General features: G+C 37.7%; 2 protein-coding genes across 3 annotated transcripts; one reads left to right on the top strand and one right to left on the bottom strand.

The window, feature by feature from the left end:
• Positions 1–604: 604 nt before the first annotated feature.
• LOC102971878 (olfactory receptor 4C46) lies at positions 605–1,537 on the top strand. Its single transcript, XM_007082179.2, has one exon. It carries the CDS (start codon positions 608–610, stop codon positions 1,535–1,537), a length of 930 nt encoding a protein of 309 aa, XP_007082241.2. The 5' UTR covers positions 605–607.
• Positions 1,538–7,043: 5,506 nt separating this feature from the next.
• On the bottom strand, positions 7,044–8,263 carry LOC102971596 (olfactory receptor 4C12). 2 transcript variants are annotated; one of them, XM_015537535.1, is made up of 2 exons: positions 7,355–8,263; positions 7,044–7,061 (listed from the first exon to the last, which is right to left on the bottom strand). In XM_015537535.1, exons 1-2 carry the CDS (start codon positions 8,261–8,263, stop codon positions 7,044–7,046), a joined length of 927 nt encoding a protein of 308 aa, XP_015393021.1. The 2 variants fall into 2 exon arrangements, with proteins under 2 accessions (XP_015393021.1, XP_007082240.1); XM_007082178.3 differs by lacking the exon at positions 7,044–7,061 and having other exon boundaries at positions 7,334–8,263.
• Positions 8,264–19,727: the final 11,464 nt, after the last annotated feature.

Here is a 19,727-nt window from a genome sequence, read left to right as displayed (position 1 = left end):
ATGCCCTGTTACTCTTTCTTCAACTATTATGAATAGTCTGCTATTGGGATTCCTGTGTCTTCCTTCCACCTCTTCTCCGAACCTCAGTCCATTTCACCCAAAGCACACAAAGATCTTTATGAGAATAATATCCAAGATCCCCCCTTCACATTCTTCTTCATCCTCCCACTCATATTCTCAATTACCTTCCATGGTTCCCCATTTCCTAGAGATTAAGGGAAAATTCCAAAGCTTGCATTTGTAGACTACATCCATCTACTACCATTGTTTCAGGCTCGGCTACTACGATGTGTACAAGCTACTACTTCGACTTAGATTCTCAGTCATCTGGGATGATTTAAGTGTGCACATGTGGTCTCCTGCCTGTGTGTTTACAAATGTTCCCCAGGTCCACAATCTTAACAAAGATTTCAGCTGGGAGGCAATCTGAATTAATTCTCAAGAACCCAGAATTTTTATTTCCAACACATACACAACCTCAAAAGAACTCACAACTGAATAGAATCCAATAAGTTTTTATATATTAGAGTGGAAAGTTTAAGAAATTCAAGGTTGCATTAATAAAAATTGTTTTCTTTTCAGGTAATGTGACTGTCAGGTGAAGCGCATGGAGAAGAGGAATAATGTGACAGAGTTTGTTCTACTGGGACTCACAGAGAATCCAAAGATGCAAAAAATTATATTTGTCGTGTTTTTCGTCATCTACACCATCACTGTAGTAGGTAATATGCTCATTGTGGTCACTATCACTGCCAGCCCATTGTTGGGGTCTCCCATGTACTTTTTCCTGGCCTATCTCTCCTTTATTGATGCCTGCTATTCCTCTGTTAATACTCCTAAACTGATCATAGATTCCCTCCATAAAAAGAAGACTACCCTATACAATGGATGCATGACTCAAATATTTGGAGAACATTTCTTTGGAGGTGCTGAAGGCATCCTGCTTACTGTGATGGCCTATGATCGCTATGTGGCCATCTGCAAGCCATTGCACTACATGACCATCATGAATCGGCGGGTGTGTGACCTGTTAATGGGAGTGGTGTGGGTGGGAGGCTTTCTTCATGCAACTATACAGATACTCTTCATCTTCCAATTACCCTTCTGTGGCCCTAACGTCATAGACCACTTTATGTGTGATCTGAACCCTTTGCTCAATCTTGCCTGCACTGATACCCACACTCTAGGGCTCTTCGTTGCTGCCAACAGTGGATTCATCTGTCTGTTAAACTTCCTCCTCTTGATGGTCTCCTATGTGGTCATTCTGCGCTCCCTAAGGAACCACAGCTTGGAGGCAAGGCGCAAAGCCCTCTCCACCTGTGCCTCCCACATCACGGTGGTCGTCTTATTCTTTGTGCCCTGCATATTTGTGTATATGAGGCCTGCAGCTACTTTATCTATTGATAAAGCAGTGGCAGTGTTCTACACTATTATAACTCCCATGCTAAACCCGCTAATCTATACTTTGAGAAATGCCCAGATGAAAAATGCCATTAGTAAATTGTGCCGCAGGAAAGCTATTTCAGGGGAGAAATAAATGTGCCTGGAGCTCAACAGTGATTCAATGGAAGCAAAGGTCAAAAGGACATTTTGGATGATCTTGGCAAAGAATACCTAGGGGATGGAGAAATAAATTACCTACTATGAATCATAAAATCCGCATTAAGCATAGCTGAAATGGATGCAAGAGAAAAAATGTAACCCAGGACCACTTTGAATATACAGAAAATTCTACCAATTTGGGGTTTCGTTTTACTAGCTTCAACCATATATATGGATTTATAGGCTTTTCTTCCAATAATAAATTAAAGAAATAATAGTATTGTTATTGAGCAATTATCTCTATAACAGTCTAAGGAGGTATAGGCTATTATCACCATTTTACAGGTAAACGAACTAATAGAAAGGGGAAGGTACCAAAATGGATACATTGGAAAGCCAGTAATCAGAATTGACTGACTTCCCAGATCATGTCCTTAACTGCTGTTAACAGGCAATGATAATCAAAAAATCAGATGAATATACTAGTTACCATTTACTGAACCAGAGACTGCGCTGGACACAATATATACATTAGTTCATTAGCTATAGCAAAAAGCTAATAATTTTTCATTAATAACTGCTTGCACGTCTTGCCTGTAGCATTATGGTATTTAACATTTAGGGCCATAAAAGCATTGGCCATTTAACCTCTGAGGAGTAGGTAATGAAGATTAGACCATGTTTCCAAGTTCCCTTGTAAGCTTCAGAACAATTTTGTACTGTTCATATCACTCATATGCTAATACCCCATCAGAAAGAGTTAATGACTCAAAGACCATGTTGATGTCAGACAGAAATTTCTTTTTATTATACAGTCATATTCTGTAAAACACTTGCCTACTATATAACAATAGTTTCTACAAGATAGCACAATGTCTCATGCACAATAAATATTGAATGAATGAACAAATGAATGAATGAATGAGAGTATAAAGGAAGATGAAAAAATTCAAAAATAAAAAGAAAGTAGTACTAGAGGCTAGGGAATTCTTTCCCGCTTTTATCTGATTCAACTCTAAGGAGAATTCTGGCTAAACCTCTTGGGGAAATTTCAATTTGTTTTCACTCCTGCTTCTGCTAAGGATGAGAAAGAAATGGAAACTACAGTTCTCAGCATATGAGCAAATAGTTTACCTTGATATTCTCCTGCTTTCAGTGATATTTTATTATCTTTTGAGTGTGGCCTGCTTATGTTATGTTTCTCTGTTAATCAGTATGCTTTTTGGTACCATTTCATCATTAAAAGCTTTCTTTTTAATGTGGCTCTTTCTATGCAAAAAGCGATCTCAGGAAAAACATATTCCCTTCATTCTTTTGTCCTCCCTTCATTAATCATCAAATATTTTTGAGCCCAAGAAATGTATCAGGCAAGTTGATAGTAGCTGGCACTTCAGTGGTGAAGAAAAGGAGAACAAGGTTCTGCCCCCACAGAGCTTAGCATCCAATGAAAGACTCCCAGGAGGAAGCAGAAAGTTACAAGTGTTATAAATGGTAAGACAGTGGAATCACAGGGTGCTATGAAACCACAATGGAGGGACACACAACAAAGACCTTCAGAGTCTGGAGAAGGTTCCTAGTGAAAAGACACAAAACTAGAAACCAGCGGACAGAAAAGACCTAAAATTAGAACCCAATGAATGGAAAAAAGTCAGTCAGTAGAGTGACTAGGCATGGGGTTGGCAGAGTGTCCTAGAAGACAGAATACACAACAAAGGCTAGGACGTGGAAAAGAATACACAGGAAACCTGATCAATCCAATATGGCCAATCAATTCAAAAACATCGGAAGTTCTTGGAAGCCAGCGAGTGGTGCAGTTAGATTTGAGTTTTAGAATGGTAACTCTAGCTAGAGTGTGGGAAATGGACTGAAGGAGATAAGACTGGCAACAGGAGAGCAGTTAGAGGTAACAGAGATGATTTGGTTATGAAAGATAGGAACAAGGGAAAAAAAAAAAAAAAGGCTGGTTCTTTTGACTCAAGGTAGAACCAGTCCTGTATTACAACATATACCCCAGAGCTCCCATGGCTCCAGCCTGAAGCCAAGCTCCAGTTGGGACCACATTCTTTCTTCCCCTACTATAGTCAGTTTCCCTCAACCCTTCACCATATGAGTCATTTTCATAAAAATCCCCATCTCAGAGTCTGCATCTAGGGAACCCAGACTAACACAGAGAGATAGAAAAGGGTTCAAGTCCTATTTAGGACTATAAACAAAAGAACTTAATTTAGGATGAAGATTTGAGAGAGAAGTCATGGATGACACCCAGTTTCTAGTGTAGATTACCAGATGGGTGGAACAGAGAAAAGATGAATGTTTTTTAGTGTGTTGAATGACGTTTAAGTAACAATGTACAATTAAATACTGTATATGTTTCTGATATCAGAAAGATGTAGGTCACAGAAATGTAGGAACCATGAGCATACAGATGGCAATTAAAGCCATAAAAGTATTAGATATCATCTATGGAGAGTGTTACTTCACCTATGGGTGGTCTTCATGGTCTATCAAATAGCCATTTTGATTCTTAGAAAGAAAACAAAGAAAAAAAACACATTCTAAAATAGAACTCTAATAATGTCAATTGGTATATTAGAAATTCAATAGGATACAAATCTATAAAATAAAAACAGGCTATCAAAGAAATAAAAAATCAGACTAGCAACAGAATTTTGTTAGCAAAACTAGAAATTGGGAGTTAATGAAAAAAATCTTTAATGTTCTCAAGGGAAAAACTAAAACCACTAATTCTGTATCATGCAATATAGAATTCAAAAGTAAGAATAAAAGAAATACATTCTCAGACATGCCAAGACTCATAAATTTTATCAGTCAAGAATTATATCTCAGCAAAATGAACTCAACACATTCAAAAGATTACACATGATGACCAAGTGGGATTAACCCCTGGGATGCAAGTTTAGTTTAAAATATGCAAATAAATCAATGTGATACACACATTAAAACCACATGATGATCTCAATAGAGACACAAAATGTATTTATATTCAACATAACTGTCATTAAGTTCAACAATCTTTCATGCTAAAAATTTGATCTCAACAAAATAGATTTAGAAGGAAATTTCCTCAACATATACACAAAAAGGCCATTTACTAAAAGCCCACAGCTAATATGATAATCAATGGGGGAAAACTGACAGCTTTTCCTCTAAGATCCAGTACAAGGCAAGGAAGCCTATGCCACTTCTATTTAACATAGTACTAAAAGTATTAGCAAGAACCATCAGACTAAATAAATAAATAAATAAAGGCATCCAAATTGGAAAGAAAGAAGTAAAATTTTCTCTTTGTAAATGACATGGTCATATATAGAGAAAACCCTAAAACTTCCACACACACACACACACACACACACACACACACAATTAAAACTAAAAAGTGAATTCACTAAAGATGCAAGATACACACAAAAATTATTTACATTTCTTTACACTAACAATAAACTATACAAAAAGGAAATGAAGAAAATAATTCCATTTACAATAGCATCAAAAAGAATAAAATACTTAGGAATAAATGTAATTAGTAAGTGAAAAATCTTCATATTGAGAACTATAAGATACTGATTAAAGAAACTGAAAAAGACAGAAGTAAATGGAAAGATATCCCATGTTCATGGATTGGAAAAAGTAATAATAAAATGTTTATTTACCCAAAGTCATCCATAGGTTCAATAAAAATGTCTATCAAAAGTCAAATGGCATTTGTCACAGAAGTAGAAAAAGACAATCCTAAAATATATCTGGAACCACCAAAGACCCTAAATAGCCAAAGCAATCCTGAGAAAGAAGACAAAGCTAGAGGCATCACACTTCCACTTCCTGATTTCAACTACTCTGTTTCATATCTCTAGTACTCTGAACAGTATGATACTGGAATAAACAGACACCTAGATAAATGGAATAGAATTGAGTGCCCAGAAATAAACCCTTACATATATAGCCAATTAATATTTGACAAGGGTATCAAGACTATTCATTAAAGGGGCCCCTGGATGGCTCAGTCAGTTAAGCGTCTGACTTCGGCTCAGGTCATGATATCATGGTTCATGGTTTCTAGCTCCACATCATGCTCTGTGCTGATAGCTCAGAGCTTGGAGCCTACTTATCCCTCCCTTTCTCTCGGCCTCTCCCTCTCTCTCTCTGCTCCTCCCCCCATTAATGCTCTGTCTCTGTCTCTCTCCCTCTCAAAAATAAACATTAAACTGAAAAAAAAAGACTACTCATTGGGGAAAGGACAGTCCTTCAAACAGTGGTACTAGGAGGGTTGTCTAGGTGGGTCAGTCAGTTAAACATTGAACTTCAACTCAGGTCATGATCTCACAGCTGGTGGGTTCAAGCCCCACAGCAGGCTTTGTGCTGACAGCATGGAGCCTGCTTTGGCTCTCTGCCCCTCCCCCACTTGTGCTCTCTTTCAAAAATAAATAAACATTTTTTAAAGGTTTTTTTTAACTGGATATTCACATGCCAAAGAATGAAATTGGACCTTTATCTTGTGCCATACACAAAAACCAACTCAAAATGGATTAAAGACTTAAACATAAGACCTGAAACCACAAAACTGCTAGAAGAAAACATGGGGGGAAAGCTTTTTGGCATTGTTCTGGGTAATGAGTCCTTGGGTATGCTTCTCATCTCACCTTGCTCTGGCAATATAGCTTCCAACAGTGTGTGCTTGGGGGAGGGGGCTGGAGAGACATCTAGTGGTGCTGACACAGCCACCTCCATGGACGGAATCCAAATGAGTTTCAGTGCAACCTCTGCAGGCAGATTCCAGTGAATCTCATAGGTACCCCAGAGATCAGGTTCTCAAGTCGGTTGATCTGCACCACAGTGGGGTGTTTTCCACCAGTCTTGGTCCATTTTCACTTTAGAGGTTTGTTGGTTGTTTCCTGCTTGCCAGTCCAGACCATAGTGCCTTGTTTGCCTGCCTCAAGCTACCAATTCCCAGTGGGAGGCTCCAGCTTGCCAGTCCCTTTTTTGCCTTTCATTCTCCAGCTACCATGAACTAGTTCTGGACCAAGGCAACCTAGTGAACTTCACCGTCCAATGGGCAACAAGTAATCATTCTCCAAAAGACTGGAATCCCAGCCTTGGGGAGGGATTCCACCTTCTAAATGTATTCCTTCCATTGATACTCATTTACCAGTACCAGGGCATTCTTTAGTGTACTCACTAGCCCTTTCCAGTTAAGGCCCTGATACAATGAATAATTGTACGTAAACTTTCCTGTTCAAATTACTGTGTGATCTGTGTCCTAATTGGACCCTGAGTGATACAATATGGAAAATACCTAATACGACACCAGTTTTATAGACATTTCATAAATAGTATCTTTTTGCCGTACAACCCAGACGTAATGAACAAAAAAATTCACACAAGAATTTATACTGATGCCAAAGTCCAAAGCAAAGGAGTATCATTAAACTTGTTATTTGCAAAAATCAGTAGTAACCAATATCTCCATGTCACATCAGATTATTTTAATCCAATCCAATATTCTAGATTCATATCCTTTAGCTACTACAGATATTTGAGATTTCCAAGTAATAGGTAAATATTTATGGATTAAGAAGCAGTATGTCGTGATGACAAGAGTGTGGGATGGGAGACAGTAAGTCTGGATTCCAGTCCTAGTCTTAGCTCTGCGCTTAAGTGGCTATCTGCAAGTGTTATCCAACTCCTTATTAGAGTTGATGTCTTCAATTATAAATCAAGAGGCTTGAACTAGGTTACCTCTATTACTTCTATAGGTAATGCTCAAAGATTCTCTTTAATCATTATCTGAAGTCACTTTTTTTCTCCAGAGCTTCCTCATAGCATTTTTTACCTCAGCATTTCTGAGGGTATAGATTAAGGGATTTAACATTGGAACTACCATAGTATAAAAGATAGCAACAGCTTTATCAATGGGCAGAGTGGTCACTGGGCGCAGATACACAAATATACAGGGCACAAAAAATAAGACAACTACTGTGATATGAGAGACACAGGTGGAAAGGGCTTTGCGCCTCCCTTCCAAGCTATAGCTCTTTAGGGACCATAGAATGACTACGTAGGAGACCACCAAGAGGAGGAAGTTTAAAAGACAGATGAACCCACTGTTGACAGCAACAAAGAGACCAAGGGTGTGAGTGTCCATGCAGACAAGTTTCAATAAAGGGTACAAATCACACATGAAGTGATCTATGACATTGGGACCGCAGAAGGGCAGCCAGACTGTAAAGAGTATCTGAATGGTCGCGTGGAGAAATCCTCCAGTCCAGGCCACTCCCAGCAGAAGAAAGCACAGCCTGTGGCTCATGACAGTCACATAGTGCAGAGGTCTGCAGATGGCCACATAGCGATCATAGGCCATCACTGTCAGCAGGATGATCTCAGTAGCACCAAAAATGTGTTCTGCATAAACCTGAGCCATACACCCATTAAAGGAGATAATTTTCTTCTCGTGAAGGGAGTCCACAATCAGCTTAGGAGCTGAAGAAGAAGAATAAATTGTGTCTATCAAGGAAAGATGAGTCAGGAAGAAATACATGGGGGAGTTCAGAGTCTGGGTGGTGGTAATGGTAACCACAATGAGCAGGTTGCCTGAGAGTGTCACCATGTATAGAATCAAAAATCCCAGAAACACTATATTCTGCATCTTGGGGTTCTGTGTAAGACCTATTAAAATGAATTCAGTCACATTTCTTTTATTCTCCATCTCTGTGGTGTGGGTGATAAAAACTCCAGGAATAAATGCTTTACCTTTGGGATAAAAAGAAAGAGAAAAGGAACCATAAAATCATAAGAGTCCAAAACTCTGACTTTCAGCAGTACTCTGACAATCTCACAGTGATTCCTTCTCTTTCTTCTCTAGGAATAGGTACTTCAAAACTTCTTTTGGCATGCCTGGGTGACTCAGTGGGTTAAGCATCTGGGTCTTGATTTTGGCTCAGGTCATGATCTCACAGCTCATGAGATTAAGCCCCATGTTGGGCTCTGCACTAACAGTATGGAGCCTGCTTGAGATTTTTTTCTCTCCCTCTCTCTCTGCCTCTCTCTCTCTCTCTCTCTCTCTCACACACACACACATACACACACCAAAATAAATAAATAAATAAATAAATAAACAAACAAACAAACAAACTTTTTAAAAAACTGCTCTTCGTGGGTACTCAATTAAACTTCAATATAGTATTTAAAGCTAAGTTTTGCTATTATTAATCCTCACTTATTCCTGGACTTCAGATTGCTTTATCCTCTGTATTTTAATGTATTCTTAAACCACAAAGGCAGTGAAGGGTAAGACACATTGTCCCTGTTACACATTGGGCAAGGTTCATAATGAGATATATGGAAAGGATACCTCTTCCATACGATCCCACAAATGCATTCACTAGCCTTAGAGTTCCAAGCCCCAAGATAGTAGTCTCCCTTCTGGAAGCCCAATGCATCAGAGAATTCTTCCAGGGGCAAGAACCCTTGAGAAGAAAGTTAAGTGTGCTTCTAATTGCCAACTCTTCTCTAGAGGAGATGACCTTTGGGAGAACCAAGAACTAATATGTTCTGATAGCTTCCTGAAGGTCTAGGCCAAAAGTTGGGTTTTATGATCAAAATCAGACAGAAAACTCCAAATTTGACTCATTCATTATCACTATTTCCCTTATTATTTGTTTCTTGCAAATCTTGAATTTGAGCATATATTTTAAATGATTCCCTTTTACACTGTTCCTCTGCCCCTTTGTGTTCCATACCATGTGGAAATAAATATACAAACAAAACAACTTGGTCTTTTGTCAGAATTGATGTGTTTGATGTCCTCTATTAATTGATGGACTCAAGCACAGGTCAGTTTCTTTCTTTGTCTTAGTCCAAAGACCAATAGTGTACCTATTACCACTCAAACCCTCTAAAATCCATATTTGGGGATACATGAGAAATGGAGAGAAGTGTTGATCTAGCAGGATGACCCTGATCTTCCATAAAAGAACCCTCAGATTGCAATTGAAAGTAAGGACCTAAGCAGTCAAACTTCCTCCAAGCACAGAAATCTTTGTTAACTTGTTTAAATTCCACATCCTCAGACATTTTCAAATGGAAACTTTTGTTATAGCTCTGGTTTTCTCCATTCTTAAAACATGCAGAGATTTATTCTTTCACTTAATCTTCGCAACAGTGCTATGACTTAGGTACTCTATTATCCATATTTTAAATAAAAAGAAACTCTGCTTAAGAAGAGGTAAAGGACTTGCTCAAAGTAAAAGTGATTAAAAACAAACAAATAGAGGAGACTTTTTATACCCAGGATGTCTGTCTGGCACTAAGTGTCCCTCCAGGGCAGATCCGATTTACTTCTGGGAATCAGCCAATGTCAGAGGTTGGTTGGACAAGTGGGTTGGTTCCTAAAGTCACCACCTGTGGCCATATAAATTCCATAGCAGTTCTTTTGCTAAGCTATGAAATGTAGAGTCAGAAGTTAATGAATTCAAGGGTCCATTGGACAAGACCCTAGAATTGTTGTCACTGAAAATGCTTCAGTACCTTGTATTTTATCAACATATATGCTCTTTAAGGATGAGGACACTGAAGTCCAAGAAAACAGCTAATTGATTAGTATCAGACCACGGGAAAAAGTCTTCTAAGGCCCAATACAGTGGCTTTTTTCCCCACCATCACATCTTGCCTCCCTTAAGATGCCTTGAGATGAATTTACGAGGAAAAATCACCATAAGGTGACGAAGAGAATTAACTTTCATCTCTTATCTTTAGCAAAACCTGTCCTGGATCTCAATGAAAATGGGCTGAGTTAGGGATGCAAAAATTCTATCATATCGTTGGGATTACATCCATGATAGCAGAAATAACGTCTTACCTAGTTAGAACAAAATCCAAGAAAGTTGAACAGGATCAGAATAAAAGTGCCCTTAAGAAAAAAAAAAGTGCCCTTAAGCCTGGAGTTTAGCATAGTTTTCCAAACACAGCAGGAGGTACATTGTTTCTTGCAGATCTTACATATTCATGAATTCTCCTTATGGATCTCAGTTCTGGGGCTGAAGATTTCCTTCAAGAAAGAGAATCCTAATGTTGTTCTTCTCTCTCCCATGCTGACCTATCTTTGACCACCACAGTGAAAGTCACACACCTTATCTCAGCTTCACCTCACATCTGCCTTTCTTTCTGCTCATTTGCCTCTCATACCTGCTCCTATCACCACGACATTTCTCCCCCTCTTTCAACCCTGGAAATTATCAAAATCAGAGCATTGCCTCAAGGAAATGAGTGACTGCACATAATCTCTGACTATCCAAACCACTACACCATGCACCCTATCCCTGAAGGAAACCCTCAGTGACCATCCAGCTCCCACCTGCTGCCCTACTGCACTGTCCCCATATTCAAAAGCCTACCAATTGACTCAAGAATCCATGAAATGTAAATTTATCCCTGGTGTATTATAAATATATCCATATATAGTGAGAACAAATATTTCTGCAAGATATCCTAAAACACCTCAAAGGGATCCCCCATAAAATATCAGAAAGTAATGCTTCAATGATTTTAGTTATAAACCCCTCGAGAGAAAATGGAAATGTAAGAAACTGGATTAAAAATCAGCAATTCTAGTTAACTTACCATGGTTTCCCTCTGTAGTTAAGGAGAATGCCCAATGTAGTCAGGAAAAAGAAATAACCATTATATGTCACTGTTCAAACATCATGCCATATAAATGTATATTTCTCAAGTCCCCACTGACTGGACAATGGCATTTGCAAAGCTCCAATGCCTTAGAAACTCAAGTCAAAGGAAAATAAAATGCTACATAGGATTTGGAATCCAAAGTCCTTAGGTACTAAAGTGAATCTTCTGATCTTCAGCACCTAGCTCTAAGGTTACAGAATGAAAGACACAAATATTTCTATCATTTAACATCCCCCTCTTATTCTGCCCTTAAAATAAGAGAAGAGCTTCCTCTTGAATCATAACGTTTAGAGATGATACTGAGAACATCAAAGGAACTCTCTTTCCATCTAAGGCTTTGCTCTCTCAGGAATTAATTATCCCTGTTTTTTAAAGATTTTGCCTTACAAATAGATATTTGGGAGAATTCATCTATGAACAACACATCTTTACTTGAATGGCTCTTTTCCCTGCACTTAAATTTATGTAATAACAGCCTACATTCCTGGTCTAGAAAATTATATGATAAAGCACTCCTCCTCCACACCCTTGGGTATCACCAAGTGGAACATGAAGGATTCTAACTGCTGTAAAAATAACATGGGATTTTGTTTAGATTGCATATCCCTGAGGAAATCTCCTCCTTGGCTGAGGTCACCACAGGAGGTTGAGATACTGAGTTAATCTCTCAACTGTACTATAAACACATAAGGATATACTCTGTTTGTAAGAAACTTAGGACTTGATATATTTTCAGGCAGAGTGAGATCTAGAGTTGGAGACCAAATAGAGCTTAAAATCCTTGTCCAACTTGTCTGATATAGAAATCTAAAAAAATAGATGTGTATGCCTTTTCAAAGACTTTCTAGAAATCTAGTAATTCTGCTGGCCATTTGATAAAAGAAGCCTTACCTAGGAAAACAGATATCTTTAAATTTTCATCAAACATAGTATCCTCAGGACAGTGGAGATTGGAACAGCCAAATATATTCTGCCATCTTGCAAACACATACCATTATGAGAATTGAATCACTTATGACAATTGAAGCTGCTGCTGTATTTAAACATACAGCTAGGCAGTAGATGGCAGACTGGGAAAAATAGTAATAGCAGCTATCATTACTGAGTACTATGTCCCCTCTTCCCTTACTTCGGTTGTATTACATTGATCGATTTTCATATGTTGAACCAACCTTGCATTCCTGGGATAAATCTCAATTGTTTTTGGTATAATTCTTTTTATAGACTACCGGATTCAGTTTTAGTAGTATTTTTGTTGAGGATTTTTGTGTCTATGTACATAAGAGATGTTGGTTACAGTTTTCTTGTGATGTCATCATCTACTATTGATACTAGGGTAATACTACTATCATAGAATGTGTTCTCTCTTCTCCAATTTTTTGAAGTTTGTGATAGATTTGTGTTAATTCTTCCCTAAACGTTTGATAAAATTCACTTCAAAGTGAAGCCATCCTGGCCTGTTTTTTCCTTTGTGGAAATTTTTTTATTATAATCCAATCTCTTTACTTGTTAGAAATATATTCAGATCACCTATTTCACTCGAGTCAGTAGTTCGTGTCTAAGAATTTGTTCATTTCATCTAAATTATATATTGTTGGCATAGAACTGTTCATAGGATTCCCTTATAATATTTTTTATTTATGTAAGGTTGATAGTAATGTCCCCTCTTTCATTCCTGACTTTAGTTATTTCAGTCTCTCTCTCTTTTTTATTAAATCAGTTTAGCTAAAGGTTTGTCATTCTGGTGATCTTTTCAAAGACCCCACTTTTGGTTTTGTTTGTTTTTCTATTCTCTATCTTCTTTATTTCATTTGTTTCTGCTCTAATCTTTGTTATTTCCTTCTGTTTGGTTTTAGTTTGCTCTTCTTTTTCAAGTGTCTTAAGGGCAAAAGTTAGATTATTGATTTGAGACGTTTCTTCTTTTTTTAATATAGGTATGTACAGGTACAAATTTCCCACTAATCACTGATTCAGAAGCACCCCATAGGTCGCAGTATGTAGCATTTTCATTTTCATTCATCTCAAAGTATTTTCTAGTTTTCCTCACGATTTCCTCTTTAACCCATTGGTCACTTGGGAGTATGTTGTATAGTTTCCACATGTTTGTAAAGTTCCCAAATTTCTTCCTTTTGTGATTTTCAATTTCATTACACTGTGGTCAGAGAATATACTTTGTATGATCAATACTTTTAAATTTCTTGAGTCTTATTTTATGGGCTCACATATGGCCCAACCTAAAGAATGTTCCATGTGAAGCTGAGAAGAATTTACAGTTTGCTGTTGTTGAAGTGCTCTATTAGGTATCTGTTAGGTGTAGTTGATTTATAGCATTAAGTCTTCTGTTTGTTTGTTGAACTTGTGGTGTCCTGACTATCCATTATTGAAAGTGGGATACTGAAGTCCCCTACTATTATTGTTGAATTGTCTATATAGTCTTTCTATTGTGTCAGTATTACATATGTGTTCATGAATTCTGGGGGTCTGTTGTTAGCTGCACATAAATCTATAAGTATTATATCCAGATAGACTATTTCATTATTATTAAGTGCCTGCCTTGGTCTCTAGTAATAATTTATATCTCAAAGTCTTATATTACTATAAAATGAACTATAACCACTTTAGCTCTCATTTGATTACCATTTGTATGGTATACATTTTCCATACTTTCACTTCCCACTCATTTGTGCCTATGAGTCTAAAGTATGTCTCTTACCAACAAAGTATACAGTTGAATCCTTGAACAAAGTTGGGTGTTAGAGACACTGACCCCCTCCCCACATGATAAAAAAAAACATGTATAACTTTTGACTCCCTGAAAACTTAACTACCGAGAGCCTACTGTTGACTAAAAGCCTTATTGACAACATAGTCCATTAACACATATTTTGTATGTTATATAGATTATATACTGTGCTCTTAAAAAGGTAAACTACAGAAAATGTTATTGATAAAATCATAAGGATGGGAAGATACATTTATGAAATGTACTGTATTGAAAAAAATCTGCCTATAAGTGGACCCACACAGTTCCAACCCATGTAGGTCAAGGGTTAACTGTATTTAGATCATATATTTGCAACTGTAATGTGCATCTCTGCCTTTTAATTGGAGTTCTAAAATGTATGTTTTATGTAATTACTGATAAGATAGAATTTACATCTATTTTGCCATTGGTTTTCTATTGTCCTTGTTTATTTCTTTATTCTTCCATTACTGCTTTTTTGGGGCTAACTGGATATTTCATAGTTTTCTATTTTAATTCTTTTATTGCTTCTTTTCCTTTATTTTCAGTTATTTTTTTAACTGAACTATTTTTATAATTAAGTTATTTTGCTTTCTCTGGGGAATATAATTAACATCTTAAGTTATAACAATACAGTTTTAATTTTAATACAGTTCATTTTAATTTTAATATAGTTTCAGATTAAAAGAATAGTCATTGCAATACTGCATAAGAACTTCGCTCCTATGTAGCTCTATTCCTTCCCTCCTTCTTTGTGTTGTTATTGCCATACAAAGTGCATCTTTAATATTTACCTATGTAGTTACCTTTACCAGAGCTCTCGATTTCTTCATGTAGATTCAAGTTACTGCCTAGTGTCACTTCATTTCAGCCTTAAGGACCCCTTCAGTATTTCTTGCAAAGCAAGTCTGCTAGTGATGAGACCCTTCCACTTCTGTTTATCTCAGAATTGCTTAGTTTTCTCCTTCATTTTTAAAGGGCACTTTTATTAAATATAGAACTCTTAGTTGACAGCACTTTGAACGTATAATCCCATTGTCTTCTGACCCCACCATTTCTGATGAGCAATCAGCTGTTCATGTCAATGAGAATTCCCTTGTACATGGTGAGTTGCCTCCCTCTTGCTGCTTTCAAGGTTTTCTCATTGTCTTTGGATTCTGGTCATTTGATTGTGATCTCATATCTCTGAGTTTACCCTACTTTGACTTTAGTGTTTTTTGAATTGTAGATTAACGCTCTAGGAAGATACAAGCCACTACTTCTTCAAATACTCTTTCTGCTTCTTTCTCTTCTCTCCTTCTGGCATTCCCATTATGCAACTGTTGGTACTCTTGCTGGTGTTCCACAGGTGTCTGAAGCTCAGTTCCTTTTTTTTTCTTCATCCTTTTTTCTTCCTGCCCAAGTACCGCCATTTGGAGGATTTATAAATCTCTAGCATTTGCTGAAGATTCTAATCTAAAACAGTCATTAATTTTATCACAGTCATTAATTTTATCACATTTTTCCCACATCTATTGAGATAATTCTACATATTTTCTCACTTATTCTACTAAGGTGATAAATTATATTGATTACATTTTTAAAACTAAAACCATCTTGCTTTCTTGGAACAAACACAATTTGGTCAATATGTATTAATGTTTTCACAATCATGCTCAAATTTGGTTATTTTATCTCCTACCACCACCAAAATTTAAACTTTATGAAAAGTATTGATATATATTCACATGGAGTGAGATCTAGAGCTGGAGACCAAATGGGATTAAAATTCTTGTCCAAAAGAGAAGAGCATTACCATAATTGCTTTAGACTAATCCAGATTCACATCCAAGGCCAAGGAATGGACCACACTTCCCCACCCCCCCCCAAACACCTGGTCACCTAACAGCAGAAGAAATGGTGTTTTGTTAGAAAGAAAGAAGCAAGGAAATACCCACTCTGGGTGAGTGTCTGTCACACCTACTGTTCTTCCACCAACTACTCTCCCTTTGCTCCTGTATCTGTAATCAGTCTCTCTCTGCCTCTCCTATCCCCACCCTTCTCTATCTCTCTTAGCTCTGTCCCTGGCATTTAAACATGATCAAGGTTCTCCCATCCTGAAAAATATTCACCCTTAATCCCATGTCCCCCTCAGTGACTATTTTGGTCCTCATAAAAACTTTATGAGATATTATCTCTAATTTTCAGAAAAGGAAACTGAGGCACAGAGAAGGTGAGTAACTTAGCCAAGATCACACAGCTTAGCCAGGATTCAATAAATAATAGCCAATAGTATCATAGTAGTACAAAATGCAAAACTTTCTCTCATTTCAGAAAAATATTTTCCAACTATTTTCTATGCATAACACACTAGTTGGATGATTTTTATATGCAATCTTTCAGTATTTTTCCCAATAATCCCAATTTATTTAGGGCTGTTTTATAGGCTCTAGTAAGTGAAGTGACATGCACAAAATCTGGTAGTAAATAGAACTGGGTATCATACCCAGGTTCATGTCTTTGGAGTATTATTTCTCTAGGACCCTACCATGTCCCATTTGTGTAGAGGATGTCCCTGGTCCTAAGTCTGAACATCTGCTTGGTCTTCCTTCTTCTATTCTGCAGGCATAAGTAAATTTCCAGAAATAAAACTTCCAAGATAATGCCCAGGCAGATCTCCCAGATTAGGGCCAAAGACAGGAAAGGAAGAAAAAAAATTTTCTCCTCTGTGGCTCTTCTCGTGGTCACTGCTGCACATGGGATTTGTCTGAGGAATGTGTCCTGCCTACCACTAGAACTAGAGCCTCTAAATAATCCACCATGGTCTGAATCAGAACCCCCTTGCCTATCATTCCTAGTACGTGAGACACATGACAGAGTCAGTGTCTAATTGCTACCGTAGCATAATTGTTAGAGTTCAGGCTTAGAATTAGATCCATTTGTATTTAAACCCAAGCTCTACCAAATATTAGCTTTTCTGATCTTGACCAAGTGATGCTCACAGTGAGCATCAACTTCCTACACATAAGAGAATTATTAATACCTTCTTCATTGGGATTATGTAAGAATTGTATGAAATACCATACCTAGAAGAGTGACATAAATTTAGTATTGGTCAGTTCTCATTGTAAACACATTTCCTTTACTCCTACAACCGTTTCAAGGACTCCCAACATTACTGTCAGGTTTTTTAGTCACAAGATCAAGTATTCATAGAAAGATTTTGGAATTCCAAGGACTTATGAATCAGTATTCAATACTTTAAAACTTACGTCTCTACTTTCTGTATGTGGCCAGATTCTAGCAGCCATAAGAGAGAGAGAGAGAGAGAGAGAGAGAGAGAGAGAGAGAGAGAGAAAGAGAGAGGAGAGAGAGAGAGAGACAGAGAGAGAGAGAGACAGAGAGAAATAAAGACAATTCTTGCCAGAAAACCAAATTGGTCACACCACAAGCTTTGATGTTCTGTACAGAAAATGACAAAGGACAGCAGTTTGCTGTATGCTGGGCACCATTTCAGCACTTCACATGCATCTTCTCGTAGAACCCCCACAAGAGTCCTGTGATAGGTACTATCATCACCCCCTTTTTTATAGATATGAGAACTCACACATAAAGAGGCTGAGTAACTTGCCCAGTCACACAGTTAGCAGATACAGCAGCCAACCAAACTCTTTCTCTTCAGCATGATTCAGATTTTTTATTATTAAGAGCACTTTCTCTAGCCTACATTTGTCTACCCTTGGGGCATTAGCAGTAGAATAGCAGTTTTTCACTGACTTCGAGGTTTTCCCTTTTATCTTGCTCAATCTCCCCTAGAGCTCTGTGAGATAGGTGTTACCTAGGCTATTTTACTGACTCTGACTGGCTCATGCACCCATACCCCCACGACTAGAACATTCTGTGCCTTGCATCCCAGATCCTAAGATCACTTCCTAAGCACAGTCACAGAGGGACTCCTAACCCAACCCAGCTGTCTCTCTCCCACCTCCTTGGTCACAGATGCCTTGGCCACAAGAGAGAAATGACAAATTGGTCCGGCTGCCGTCTTGGTTGAAGCTGCTAATTCTAGTCCTCTGGGAGCTGAGAGGTCAGAGCCTCCTTAACTCCTTGCACCTGAGTAATGACCATTTAGATACTCCCTTGAAACCATACATAAAAATATTGATGTAGATGGACCCAGGAAGACCACATAACAGTAACCAGCCACACATGACAGAAGCTGTTTGGTTGTGATTTTCCAACACGGTTGGATCCAGATGCCCAAGGACCAAAGGAAATATCTCTGGGCTAAGCACGGGCTTCCTAAGAGAAAGGCTTAAAAGAGCTAACTTTAGCTAACTTGCCTGCTACTCCAAAGCATTTTTCCATTTTTGCTGATTGTATGGTACTTTCAATCCCTAATTTTTCTGCTTTAACAGAGTTTGCTATCTTCAGGGCTTTAAATCAGTGTAGATCTCAGATCAAGTGGCTTTTATAATATACCTCATCTTGTCACCAAAAAATACTGGCAAATGTGTGGCTTGGAGAGACATGTCCTCCACCGGTTAGGGTTTTTTTCCCCATCAATTTCTTATGAAGCCTAACACTTTGGAAGCTAAGGAAAGAAAACTGTTATCTGAGCTGGGGTGCTTGTGTGTTACATTCACAGGGAAGTGTGACCCTAGGAAGCAAAACTAAACCCAGCCCATGAACCAAGAATTATTTAGGATGTCTCTCAGCAATCATTTGCAAGTCACTAAGTGAAAAATGGATGAACTTGCAAAGCAGCCGCTAGGAATGGGTGATTGCTACATCCACGCCAAATGTGCTCTCAAATAAGATACCTGTTCTGGAATGAATCTGTTACTTCTTTCTCTACTGCATTCAGACAGGTAGGTACAATCGGTGATTTCTTTATTAGTGTTTTGTTCTCAAGGTGATACGAGGGTCTCCAATTTAAGGTGAGTTAGATTTAAATATGTATGTCTACTGTCACAAATTTTTATGAGCAATGACCATATTTAGTCTATTAAGAAAAGCAGTCACTTAGGATTTATGCACCCATAATATAATAAGAAAATATATAAAAAAATATTTGATATAAGCAAATATTTCTTCTACTAGTTTATTTCACTAATTACAAAGGTAATCTTTTCTCTTTGTAGAAAACTTCAATCAAAAAACATTTTTTAAACACAAGAATTCCCCTTTACTTGTAATTCAAGTAAGCACTATTAGTCTGTATAGTGTACTTTTTTTCAGATACTTTTCTTTGTACATATGCCATTTTGGACAATTTTGATCATAATATGTAAACCGTTTTATATCTTGTGTTTTCCACTCATACTGGAAGAATCTTTCCATGTTATTTTTTTTTCCTTTTTAAGTTTATTTATTTATTTTGGAAAGAGACAGAGAGAGAGAGGGAGGGGCAGAGAGAGAGGGAGAAAGAATCCCAAGCAGACTTCACACCATCAGTGCAAACCCTGTTGTGGGGCCCGAGCTCACGAACCGTGAGATCATGACCTGAGCTGAAATCAAGAGTAGGACATTTAACCGACTGAGCCAGCCAGGCGCCCCGCTTTCCAAACTATTAATTCTTCTGGCAAATAACTTCACTGCCCACCTGATATTTCATAAATATAATTCCTGTCATTTTTCCTCTTGTATACATTTAGATTTTTAATTATTCATTATCATAAAAATTGTGGAATACAACAATGTATGCGTGTTTGTCCACATTTTTTAACTAGAGTAGATTCCCAAGCCTAAGGCGTACTGGACC

Source organism: Panthera tigris, chromosome D1 (assembly GCF_018350195.1).
Source record: "Panthera tigris isolate Pti1 chromosome D1, P.tigris_Pti1_mat1.1, whole genome shotgun sequence".
Lineage (NCBI taxonomy): Eukaryota > Metazoa > Chordata > Mammalia > Carnivora > Felidae > Panthera > Panthera tigris.
This window is presented reverse-complemented; position numbering and strand designations above follow the sequence as displayed.